Below are 13,178 nucleotides of genomic sequence, written 5' to 3'. Positions count from 1 at the left end.
AGCCACGACCCTGCATACATCCGAGCTCCGAGAATACTTCCATCTTCGTGGCGGTTTAACCACACCCCACGCGGGGGAAATGCCGGCTCAGTCTGTTTCCTTTTTTAGTGCCTGTACTGAGTTCATGAGGCCGGTTTCTTTGGAACACGTGGCCTGGGACATTCCCTACTAGGTCCTGTTTAGACCAGCGGGGAAAACCCTGGGTGGTTTAAAGCTGAGTCTTGGCTACATATTTACTGTCAGAAACAACTGTATTATTCTCTGCTACTTTTAGCAAATGGAATCGTGATCATTGTTCTCTCTTAAGTACTTTGACGTGACTGAATAAATAATCGGTGATGTTGGAAACAGACCTCACATGAATGCGCCCCGAAAGGCAGTCCTTGTGTCGGCACCGGTACCGGCACCGGCACCACCATGGCCCCTGAACACATCTCCTGGATGTAAATTGTTCTCCCACTCACATGAATGTCCTCTGTCACTCGAGGGCAGCTGGCTCCCTTCCCTGGACCGTGGCCCGGAGGTAGCTGGGTCAGGTTCTCTTAAAATACGTCTTCACCATCAAGCCTCTATTATCTTAAATTGTATTAAAATAAGATTTTTCTTAATTGGATAATTATGTATTGGGGAGAAGGAAATTTTACTCTGCCCTTCTGGGTTCTTCTGGCTGGTCTCAGAATTAAATTGACACGAGACTGATCAGCAGGAGAGAATCACCAAATGTAATTATGTTTGTATGGACAGGGGTTCATTACGACCAAGGCCCCGGGCGCGCTGGGCTGGAGTGGCATCTTCAGCTGAGGTAGGGTGGTGCTGGGGCCTTCAGAGGGGAGGAAGGAGGAAGTGTTTGGTAAACAAATGTTGGCCGGGCCGCAGGAGACAATGGGACAGAGGAGTCTGACCCCTGGGCTCCTTCAGCTCCCCCACACCTGCCCGTGTTCCCTGTGGACATCGGGTGACGGCTCAATTCCGGAACAGGCACTGGGTCTCCGTTCTTCCAGGCAGTGGGGGGGGGGGAGGTCACAGGTTCTTCCTGAGTCTTTTGTTTCTTAAAAATAAAGCCACCCTCCTGCCGGAGAGGTGCGTTTTGGGGTGTCAGGTTCGGCTTCCCTGCCTGGCCCAGGAACTGTGGGACGGTGCACCCACGAGGCGGACTGGAAGTGAGCGCTTTCGGGCGTACAGCTCCAACCTCTGGTGCGTGGATGATTGTGTTCACGCGCATCCCTCCTACTCCGGCCACCGGTAAGAGTTCACGCTGACCGCCTCCGAGGCCGGGGTGAGTTCACACCCTCACCCTGCTTCCTGAGTGACCGCCGACACGATGCCAAGTGACGGCACCCAGTCCCCCCGGGGCCTTGCTGCAGAACCTCTCTGCCCTCTGCGCCCTCAAACGCAGTGGCACCCGAGGTCCTCATCATCTCCTGCCCAGGAAAGACCTAATTACCTGTCCGCGTGATTTTAAAATACTATCACAGTTGTTGTGTATTACCGGGAAGCTTCGTAGATGACGTACACGCTTAGAGAAGGCGGCATTTCGTGCATGGTTTTTATTGTTTCGTTTTGCTAAATGTAGTCAGACTCAAAGGTAGGAGTCATTATAATAGTATGACATGGTACGGCCACAAAAATTCTAAGGTAGATTCCCCTGCGTGGACAAGAAGGGGGCTTGCCTCCTTCGGCTAATGATCCTGCATTAGTCAGGGTGCATTTTGAGGGAGGAAGGGGGGCAGAGGACACAGCTGCTTCTTAAAAAAACAACAAAACCCCCTTACAAGTGCCAGAAAGGAAGGCGTCTCCCACAGCTGTTCCGTGGACGACACGTCTCTGCCCACAGCCGTCAGCGTGTAAGATGAGAGTCGGAGCTAGACGCTGTTTAACCCTTACGTCGACACTGCTTTGGGTGCACCCAGATTTGAGGGTCAGAATCGAAGAAGACCTGGGCTCCTCCGTGGAGAGACGGGACCGGCTTGACTCCAGAGGTCCTAAAAGGAAATTGCTCCCAGAGACAGGCTCACGTGGGGCCGGGGAGATGTCTCAGAATATAAATGCTCCATGACTCCGTGTCCCTTTGCCGCACGGAAGGCGTTCTCTCTACCCAGAGCGCTGGGCTGGGGTCTACGGGTTACAAAGTGCCGCCCCGGGAGCTCAGCCTGGTTTCCTTCCGTCCGGGGAAGGGAGCCCCCGGAAGGGTTCCCTGCGGGACCTGTCCGAGAATATGGCTCTGATCTCTGGGTGCCTTTGCGGCTCCACAGTGCCCAGACCTAACCTTGGTCAGTGAGACCCAGACACGCTTTCTCCCACGATGACAAACACAGTGTTTTGAGAACAGCCGAGTCGTTTTCGCGGAAGAGCATCCATGTAGCATTCACCTGTCCCTTTAAAAAAAAAAAATAGAAGTTACGTTTAGGATGGCTTTGGGTTTTAGAATCTCTCGTCAGCCGTGCTGCTTGACTATAAAAGCAAAGAAGTATTTGAAAAATGTTTAAGTCATCGGGTCAGTGTGTTGCCAGTTTCAGTTTCCACATGTGCCGCAGCTGGCTTTCAGGAGGCGACACGGGGACGTGTGCTAGACGTCGTGGGCGTGCGGGGTGCTTTGGCAGGTGTGGGCCCTCTGACTTAACCCTCTGATGGTTTTCTGTGTGCAGACCGTCCCGTGGCATCAGTGAGACTTCGGTCTCTGAAACTGAAAACAAAACCCACGAGCGTCTCCCCACCGAGGGGTGCGTGAGCAGCACCACCCTGCAGATCCGCGCCGCCACACGGAGCCGGGACGGGGAGCCCTGCCTGGCCCTCACCCAGCGCGTAGCCCCCCTCGCCGAGGGCCGAGACGGCAGCCCCACTTCTTCCAGCAGCAAAAAGGAAGAAACATGCCTGAGCTGCCCTGAGGCCCCCCCCACACCGGACACCCCGAGAGCACGCTCGGCAGAGGGGGCTGCCTCCCGGGACAAGGCAGACACAGGCTGGCCAGGCCCTGTGGTCGAGCTACAGCTGTCCCTGTCGCAGGACGCACACCCCAGCGCTGGTGCCCCCGTGGTGGCTCTCCTGGGAGCGGAAGAACCTAAGCGTCCTGACCCGGATCCTCCCTCACACCGCAGCGGGACTGTGCACGTAAATTCAGTCCCCGGCAGTGAGAAAGGGGACCCTTCTCTGAGGTCTAGCAAGATCATCCAGATCTGCAGCGGCCGAGAGCTGAGAGTGACCCAGGGGCAAGGAGCCGGGGACGCGGGGCTGCCCCTCGTGGAAGTGATCCTGGGCTGCTCTGACAAGCCGCAGGGCGGGTGCAGGCTGCAGGCGGGGCGTGTGGACTCCCTGGTGGAAGGAGGGCGTTCAGAAGCACCTCCTTCTCTGGTAGCCTTTGCCGTCTCATCAGAAGGCACCGAGCAGGGGGACGATCCGCGCTGCACAAGGGACCACAGCAGACCTCACAAGCACAGAGCGCGCCACGCACGTGAGTCCTGCGGGGCCGCGGGGGCGGGGGGCTGCGGGCATTCCCCTGAGGCTCGGCCTGCGGGGACGGCTTTCTTTTAAAGAGTATTTTTTTCTTCTGTCTCTCATTGGCTTCAAAAAAAAAAAAGATTAGATGCACAAAGTAAGAAAATGAAATTGGGTACAATGCTCGTTTCGGAATTGGAAGCAGGAAGTTTGAACTTTGTGGCAGAGGTCAGTGTTTTCAATGCACTTTCTTTTACCCCCAAAGGCACAGGAACTGCCAGAGACGACGATACTGTTAACGGTGCTCTTTTGATCTGTCTCAGAGTTGTCATAGCTCATGTCAAGACAGCACGTGTGTGGAGGGATGTGGGCTCTGGGTTTAAATGTCAGAAACGGTCGAGTCCGAGGCTCGGGGCGCCTAGGGAAAGCAGGTTCCCCTTTTGAGACACATCACTGCGCGGCCCGATGATTCCTGCAGGAGCGAGTTGACAGACAAGGACATGTGGGACCTGGGCAGTTACACGATCCGCCCCATTTTGCAAGTCTTCCCCAGACTGCAGGGCTTGTCATCTCCCTCTGGACACCGGGTCCGTGTCCAGGGCCACGTGGAGGCCCTGAAATGTCCCCACACGGCCAGTCTGTTTCAACTGAAGGCTGTTCCCAGCGTTCTGTTTCACCCAGGGGAGCGATCGGAGAAAGAAGAACCAGGGCGAGCCTAGCAGGGAGGTTTTAGGGCTTTGGACATTTTCTTCCCTTTTTTGCACACATTTTGGACTGTCACCCGAGGAGGGGAAAGGCACTCGGATGTCTGAGTGATACATGACAGCAAGGAACTTGGTTATTCAGAGCAGTGAGACTCGGTCCTCTAACCTGCGGTCATTCCTCTGGAAGCCTATTTTTAGCACAGCCCTCTGTAGCTTCCTTGGCAAGTGCTGTCAATCACCCCAGATACTTGACGCTTCGTGGGCGTCCTCACATTTATAGATCTGAAACACGCGTGCTCAGGCGGCTTCCCACACTTCACATGTTGGCAGCGGTGTCCGCGACAAGTGTGCAACTGCGACTGTCAGTTGAACCGTAAGTTGTATAACACAGGGTGCGTTTCGGAGACTGTTCGCTGCTTTGCTTTCTCCAACTAGACCTGTGCTTCCAGTGAGTATCCGTAACTTTGCTAGAAAACTACTTACTCTGTGTCTGTTTCTTTTTTGAATTAACCATTAAGTCTGATTTTTTTTTTCTCTTAGTACAAAAAGAGCTGATTTTCAATCATAAAATACTCAACTGTGTTGAGGAGTTTAAAACTCATTTCTGGATCATGATCCTTGGAGACATAATTATAACTAATTGATGCTATACATTAATTTGACACCAATTTCTTTTTTTTATAACAATGATGACATTTTTAAATTTTATTTTAAAACTGTCAAGCTCTCATTTTACATTATTTAATTTCTGTATTGTTATTTAAGAAATTAATTTCTTACCCACAGTTAAAAGGATCACTGTCCTGTAACTTTGACATTTCCCCAAGATTTACACTGATTCTTGCTGCAACTGAAGTAATATTATATTTCTAAAATAGCAACACATTGCAAACAAATTTATCTAGATAACTTTGTAGCTAAAGTATCGCAACCATCGACTGTTTGCATTATTGTGACTCATGATTCAGTACTTCCAAGTATCCCCTTGGTTTCCGAATGTATACTGATTCAGTCTCCATGAGTGGAAAGACTTCGGAGGGAAGTCAAAGGAGGGGGGGGAAGAAAACTTGAATAGTTCAGGTCATTACATTAAAACGTGAAGCTCAACAACATTTTTGCCCCCCTCGCCCCCACCCCTGCTTTTTAAAAAGGCTTGGGAACAGTTTTATATTGACATTTTAGTTTTAAATCCGGAAATACAAGGTATGTCTTAGCTTGCTTTTTCAGAAAACACTGTTCTTAAGCGCTCTTTTTAGTTCTGATCGCATCCGTTAGCTGGGATTTACTCCCCACCTCGACCGCTGAGGCGGGAGGATCCGCCCAGTCATCAGCACACAGGAGTGTGTTTCCGTGAGCAGGTGGCGCGATGCCTGAGTTACCCATGTCCTAGTAGGGGTGCAGATTGTGAAGATGGGGCGCAGGGGGGTGGGGTGGCCCCAGCACGGAGTCGCGGGGGCGGCACGGGTCCTTGCGTCTGCTCCGGGCAGATGTGGGCGTTGCGGGATGGGGGGGCTGCCTCCCCCTCCTGGCTCAGTGTGACTCTGTCCTTCCCCAGGGCTGCGGAGGAGCGAGAGCCTGTCGGACAAGCAGGTGAAGGAAGCCAAGTCCAAATGCAGAAGCATCGCGCTGCTGCTGACGGCCGCCCCCAGCCCCCACTCCAGGGGGGTGCTGATGTTTAAGAAGCGGCGGCGGCGCGCCAAGAAGTTCACGCTGGTCAGTTACGGGACCGGGGAGCTCCGGCGGCAGGAGGACCAGGAGGAGCCGGGGGACCCGGAGGACGGCGACTGGGACAGCTCCTGCGAGGCGGCACTGCTGGGCGCCAGCGAGTCGGACGTGGACGAGGAGCTGCTGTCCGACACAGACGACAGCGCCCAAGTCGTGACCTTCGACTGGGATTCCGGGCTCGGGGACATTGAGAAGAAACTGACCCCAGGGGACAAGATGGAGATGCTGCCTGACACCTCGGGCAAGGGGGCCCTCATGTTCGCAAGGAGGAGGGAGAGGATGGACCAGATCGCTGCGCAGAAGGAGGAGGGGGCCGGCGCGCACGGGGACAGCTTGAGGACAGTGACTTCCTACCGACAGGCGGAGGAGGCCACGGTGACCAGCCAGAGCTCCGTGAGCAGGAGCTACATCGAGGTGAGCCACGGCCCTGGACACGCGCCCCAGCACAATGGCTTCGGGGCTGCGCCCGGCACAGCAGAGGCCCCCAGGATGGCCCCCATGAACAGGACGGCGCGACCCTTCCCGGGGTCCGGGGCCCAGCCGACAGCCGCCTTCTCCCCACCCCGCAGCCTGACGAGCCCCACGACGGAGTTCCCTGTGCCGCCGCCCTACTCCGCGGTCACGCCGCCCCCGGGGGCCCCGGCCCGCGCAGCGACCAGCCCCCCGGCCAGCCCCGCGCAGCCCCCGCCCTGGCCGCAGCCGGCGCCCTGGTGCCCGGAGCGCATCGCCTCCCGGGACGAGAGGATCGCTGTGCCCGCCAAGAGAACCGGCATCCTGCAGGAGGCCAAGCGCAGGAGCACCGCCAAGCCCATGTTCACGTTCAAGGAGCCCAAAGTGAACCCCAACCCCGCGCTCCTGTCGCTTCTCCAGAACTCGGAAGGCAAACGCCCGGGCCCTGGGGCCGGGGCTGACTCCGGCCCGGAGGAAGACTACCTCAGCTTAGGGGCAGAGGCCTGTAATTTCATGCAAGGCCCCTCTGCCAAGCAGAAGACGCCCCCTCCCGTAGCCCCCAAACCTGCAGTCAAGTCCTCCTCCTCCCAGCCAGCGACTCCGGTGTCTCCGGTCTGGTCGCCTGGCGTGGCTCCAGCCCACCCTCCTGCCTTCCCCACCGTCACCCCCTCGCAGGGCAGCATTACATCATCCATCAAAATAGCGCAGCCGTCTTACCCTGCTGCCCGGCCCACCAGTGCCCTCAACCTGGCCGGTCCCTTCAGAGGTCCCCAGGCGGCAGTGGCCAGTGTGAACTACACCGCCAACACCGCCAAGGGGGCAGCCCCCATGCCAGCGGCCCCCATGCCAGCGGCCCCAGCGCCAGCCGGCAGCGCAGCGCACGTGGGCTCAGCGGGGCCACCCAGCGAGCTGCCCGGGATGCAGGGGAAAGGGGCCCAGCTCTTCGCCAAAAGGCAGTCGAGGATGGAGAAGTACGTGGTGGATTCCGACACCGTGCAGGCCCACGCCGCCCGGGCCCAGTCCCCTACACCGTCGCTCCCGGCGGGTTGGAAGTACTCCTCCAACGTCCGAGCACCACCTCCCGTGGCCTACAACCCCATCCACTCGCCCTCCTACCCCCTGGCTGCTCTCAAGTCCCAGCCATCAGCCCCACCGGCCTCCAAGACCAGCAAGAAAAAGGGCAAGAAACCCCTCAACGCCTTGGATGTCATGAAGCACCAACCGTATCAGCTAAATGCATCCTTGTTCACTTTCCAACCTCCAGATGCAAAGGCGGGCCTCCCCCAAAGGTCACCCGCCAAGGTCAACTCGGTGCCCATCACGAAGCAGGCTCTCCCGCCCAGGGCCGTGAACGCCAGCTCACCCACCAGCGTGCAGGCCTCATCCGTGTACTCGGTGCCAGCCTACAGCCCCCAGCCAGTCTTCTTCCCAGAGCCCACGGCCGCCGTCAGTGCCTCCCCAGTGCCCGCGGGCATCCCCAGCTCTCCAAAGCCAGAGTCGTCGGCCTCCACGTCGTATCCTGTGGCTCCAAGGCCCAAGTTCTCGGCTAAGAGAAGTGGCGTGTCCGTGCAGGTGTGGAAACCCACCACCGCGGAAGGGTAACCTTGTGGCAGACGCCGGGTGTCCACGTTGCTTGAAGCGAATTGTTTGCCGTGTTCCTTGAGTCCCCGAGAATGCTTAGCGAGTCCTCCACTTACTTAGTTTCAGATGTCACCTCCCAGTGTGGGTCCAAGGAGCCTAATGGTGTCACTGACTCAAAAATCTAACTCGGGTGGACTTCAACCATATTTATCTTCTTTGTGCACTTAAAAAAAATCCGGGACACCCCAGAATAGGCATGTGTCATGATATTAAGGAAACAGGATTCTTAGGGTTCATGCGTTAGCCAGGAGACAGGCAAGGAGCAGTGTTCGGAGATGTCAGGGCCCAGCCCTCTGCAAGGGGACAGCGGTGCTCCAGGACACGGGGCTCGAGGCCGCGAGCATTCAACACGCATTCACTGAGGTTTCTTCTTAAAGTAGCGTTTGCTCTCTAGTGCTAGTGTGAAGGGATAAGAAATTGACCGAGGACAGGGATCAGCTCTGGCCTGTCCGCCTCAGCCACCTGGGTGACCCTGCAGAGAAGGCGCCTGGGCTTGTGGGCAAGTCCTCAGTTCAGCGAGGGGGTGAGAGAGAGGGTATTGATCATTATTGGACACTGGGATGTAGGCGGTTCCTTGTCAGAAGTCTGACACAGACGGACTTATTTCAGGAGACGTCTTCCAACGAGGTGGGGGGAAAGGTGACTGCCCTTAGACAGTGACCCCATCGCCCGGTCGCTCGGGGGGCCAGGCGGGCACAGCTCCCATTGCCGGAAGCACCGCTGGTTTTCCTGGGCTGAGGCCGGCGGTGGGGTACAGCGCAGTGGAGGAAGGTAGGAAGATGGGGGGCCGCGGACGGAGGTCCACGTGGTCGGAGAGCAGGGTTCCGTCCCTACTGCGCGCGGGGCGGCAGGAACGGGCTGGGGGGGCCGGAGGGTGAGCGCCCGCGATGGTCACCGGTTCCCAGCGGCCTCGCGGACGTGGCTCCCGTGTCTGTGCTTTTTGACCCCTGCTTCTCACTGCCCCTCACAGTCCTGACCGCGCACCTTCACCTCCTGATTTCTCTCTGACGGGCCGGAGGAGTCAGACAAGGTTACCTGTGCGCTCGGACGGGTCACACGCTGTCACCCAGCTGGCTTCCGAGTTAGCCACGCTGCTGACAGGGACCCGGAGACCTCGCTCATGTCTATTTTAAGTCCGAGTCTCAGCAACGTTGGAAAAGAGTCAACGTGATTTCATGCAGAGAGTCACAAAGCCTTTCTGACAGCTCCAGGGAAAACCGTCCACGGCACACGGGGGGTCTGTGTAGAGACCGCTCGTGCCAACGGGCCAGTTTCGGGGGACGGGGTACCCTTCCCTCGAAAACACCTGTGATCTTGTTCTTTCTCTGCTATCACACACCACAGCTGCCCTGTTTTTCACTGTCCTATTAAAACATGACTTTCTTCTTCATCCTTTCAATGTACTGTTTCCTTCATCTCCCCTCTGCGAGCCGTCTGACCTGTATCTGTTCTGATGTTTCCCTCGTGTTGCCTCCCAGGCGCCTGCCTGCCCTCCTGTGCGCATGTGCGTGTCCCCGGGAACGGCAGCCCCGTCTCTCTAACACAGGCCAGCGGGGAGGAGGGCTCAGCCGGCCACCGCACAACGGGCCGGCCCTTCTGCCTTTTCTCTGAAAATCCGCCATGGCCTTTGATGGCGTTTACCTCGGGGTGCAAACACGGGTGTAGCGGGGCTCTCACGTGCCTTTTGGGAGGATCAGCTGGAAGGTGAGTGCCGGGTTAAGCAGGCAGCAGCCTGACCTTTCTCCAACACGACGGCCGGTGTCAGCCTCCGCTGCAAAGGACACCTGCTGGCCACTGCGCACCTGCCTTCTCTCCTGGCAGAACGACCAGAAAGGCTCCTTCAGGTCAAGCGGGAGGCGAGGTGTTCGCACCCCTTTGCAGCCTTCACACGGCCTCTGGAGGACAGGAATCAGGAAGGACCATGGGACACAGGCAGGCGGCCTGAGAGCGTCGGCTCGCACGCAGCCCACGGTGTGCCGACCCGGACGTATTCCCAGGTCCAGGTCCGCTTCCTTGGACAGATGGTGGTCTTAGCAGGGCCCTTTTTGGGGTTCCTGACTAATGACAGAACAAACATGACGGGGACTGTCATGAGTCCCTGTAAGGTTCCTCAGGCACATGGCAGGCGCGCAGGCAAAGCTTCCGCTGGGACCTGGGAGCATCCGTGTCAGCTCGAGTCACACAGCCCCGCCTGTGGACGAGGTCTAGCCTCGCCCGTGGGGTGGGCAGAGGGAGGGAAAGGGGCCCTGGACTTGGCTGCAGAAACAGCTGCAGGGACCCCTTGCAGGTGAAAACTGGGGATGATGCCCTGGGGCAGGTGGGAGACAGGACGCAGGAGCTCAGCCTCCCCCCTGGCCCCTTTGCAGCCTGGGTGCTGTTGGCTTTGTGGGGACGGCAGGGGTGGGCTGTGCTGGCTGGTTTGGGGCTCCAGGGGGCCATGTTTGTTTCTCTTTGCGCCCGGCCGCTCCCCTCGTCCGGTGTCAGCCGCCCGTCTCGGAGAGCACCTACGCGGCCAGGTGTTCACAGCCGACACGGTAGCGTCGACGCCCCGCTGGGTGCCTGCTCCGTGTTGGGTGCCTGTGTCTTCACCCAGGGGCCCCACTGCAGTCTACAGGCTCAGGGTCCTGCAGGGCCCTGTGCCCCTCTCTCTACGAGCTTCGTACCCTCTGGAACCTCCCTTCCGGACGGCCCGGCGCGTGGGGACAGCCTGGACGTGCCAGTCTCACGGGAGGGAGGGAGGGGGGGGCGGTGGGCGGGGCTCTGAGTGGGGCCACTGTGGTCTCAGAACAGGTGCGGCTTTGTTCCTCGTCTCTCAAGAAGAGGCGCATTTCGCTTTGAGAGAGGAGAAAACACACCACATTTGGACGATTCAGCGAGAGTAGAAGCCACACGTTTTTAGGAATGTGTTTGCTAACGCACATCTGGGTTGTCACTATAGACCATGTAAAAGTTTGCACTTTAAAATATATGTAGCATGATCGCTCACGAGAACGTCTGTCTCATTTCATCCTCACAAGAAACAGCTCGTTTTAACCATTGAGAAACTGATCCGAGTGAGCAGCAGTTGCGTGAAGAAAGCAGGGCTGTCTCGGGCTGGGAAGCTCGGACCCCTGTCCAGGAGTGGGCGGGCTCTGGGACCTGGGATCTGCCCCCGTAGCCTAGATTCTAGCCGGGCATCAAGTTACACCCGTGATGTCGGAACCCAGGGGTCAACACCGAAGGTGGGGGACCACTGTCCCGGCTCCGTACTCGGTTAAAGAGCTTGAGGGTCACTTTTCGGTGCCGGGCGTCCGAGCACGGACTCTGGTATTTGGGCAGCGACTCCTCTGAGCGCAGGAGACACAGGGCCGTTCAGCTGAGTCGCCCTTCCCTGGGGGCCGCGCTGTGTTCGGGCCCCAGGCACCTGCCAGCACACCTTTTCCGGGGCAGCCCCGGGACCCCTGGCCGGGCAGGGGTACGGGTGACAGTCACCAAGACGCGACTGTTTCCTGATAAGCTCAGTGCTTCCTATGCATCCAGAGGGCGGCCCTGGGCTGTGAGCTCATTCCCGCTTGGAATCCGGTCGTTGTGTTTGTTTTAAAAGTTGTTGAAAGTTCATGAGAAAGATGTGTGAGTTCTAGGACCTCACACTGTATTCCCAGAGACACTGACCCTGGCTGGTCCCCTGTCCCCTTATGACGGACTCTGGGGGACACAGACTCATGTCACACCAGTGCCGCGGAAGTCATCAGCCAGTATTCTGGGAAAACATGGGCCCTGTTCTCGAAACTTCCCACCAGAGGTGGCCGGGGGCCAGGAGGCCAGCGAGGTGACCCCCACAGGACCCAGACACCGGGCAGAACTGCCAACAGAGGCCAGCCTCCGTTTCTGCCCTTATGATTTAATTGTTTAAAACTGAGGTATCCAAATCATGGGCCAGCCCAGCCGGTGTGGCTCAGTGGACTGAGCATCGTCCCAGGGACTGAGAGGCCCCAGTTCAATCCCACTCAGGGCACAGGCCAGGGTTGCGGGTTCGATCCCCAGCAGGGGGCGTGCAGGAGGCAGCCGATCAATGTTTCTCTCTCACGTCGATGTTTCTCTCTCTCTCTCCCTTCCTCTCTCTCTAAAAAATCAATAAAAACATATTTTTTAAAAACTTAAAAAATGTATGGGCCATCCTCTGGAGCACAAGGACAATGAAAGCCAGTCTTCTGGGGGGCCCAGGAGAACTACCTTGTCCTCAGTTCTGTCAGGGACAGTCAGCTTGTTAAGTGTTTAAAAAATCAGTGTGTCCATGGCCTGTATGTGTGTACACTAACCTACCATTTGGCACTTGGAAATCACAGAACTCAGCACTCAAAGGCAACCGAACATAGAGAAATTTAGTCTAAAAATCGAATACCAAGCCCCGTGGGACAGTTCTCGCAGGTTTCCCGGCGAACAGTCTACCTCCGGTTCAAAGGGAGCGCGAGGGGCTTCCGCAGGGCTCTGGAGTTCACATACCTTTTTGCCTTGATACACAGATTTTCTTAGATTTTCTGTTTTCCTTTTTTTTATTGGTTCAAATGTTTACCCCGTTCTTGGCACGAATGACGTGTGCTTTACGACTGGTGACCCAGAGCCAGGGTCCAGCCCAGCGCCCTTCCCCCACCTGACAGTGATAATGACTCAAACTAATGGTGGCAGTCAGTGCGCGGGGGACACCTGCTCCCCCCGCCCCGCGGCTGGTCCTCGCGGTCACCACGGAGGCTGGTCATAGGACAACAGGCAACAAGGGATTGCCCTGGGCTCTGAGTTGAAGAGACATGCACAGTCTAGGGCAGTGGTCTCAACCTGTGGGTCGCAACCCCTTTGGGGGTCGAGTGACCCTTTCACAGGGGTCGCCTAAGACCATCGGAAAACACATATTTCCGATGGTCTTAGGAACCGAGACCCCGCTCCTCCACCATCTCCAGGCGGGTCCGCCCACACGCAGATGCGCCCACAGACAACACGAGGAGCTGTACTAGAGGGTCCGGCATTAGGAAGGGGGAGCACCCCTGGTCTAGGGGACACAGAGAGTAAATAGCAAAACGCAAAGTGCTGTGTTTTTGTTGTTTTTCAGGAGGCACTGTAGAAGTCCGGGGACCTTCGATGTCTTTATTTGGTGGCATCACCTCTCTGAGGCCCCTCGAAGGCCCCGAGTCAAGCCCTGAGGTCTAAGGCACATGGCAGCACCTTCCGGAGATTCTCTCTCCTCATTGGGGG

General features: G+C 57.3%; 1 protein-coding gene across 2 annotated transcripts in view; it reads left to right on the top strand.

Moving 5' to 3' along the window:
- SYNPO2 (synaptopodin 2) overlaps window positions 1-13,178 on the top strand; it is a 135,768-nt gene that overhangs the window by 103,678 nt on the left and 18,912 nt on the right. Inside the window, exons 3-4 of one of the 2 annotated variants that reach the window (XM_036242085.1) lie at window positions 2,646-3,448; window positions 5,692-7,883. In XM_036242085.1, the coding sequence (XP_036097978.1) occupies window positions 2,646-3,448; window positions 5,692-7,883 (2,995 nt within the window). Of the gene's footprint in view, window positions 1-2,645; window positions 3,449-5,691; window positions 9,343-13,178 lie in introns of those variants that run through there. The other variant, XM_036242086.1, reaches the window with a different exon arrangement.

The sequence above is a fragment of the Molossus molossus genome, unplaced genomic scaffold, assembly GCF_014108415.1.
Source record: "Molossus molossus isolate mMolMol1 unplaced genomic scaffold, mMolMol1.p scaffold_m16_p_4, whole genome shotgun sequence".
In the NCBI taxonomy this organism is placed as follows: Eukaryota; Metazoa; Chordata; class Mammalia; order Chiroptera; family Molossidae; genus Molossus; species Molossus molossus.
This window is presented reverse-complemented; position numbering and strand designations above follow the sequence as displayed.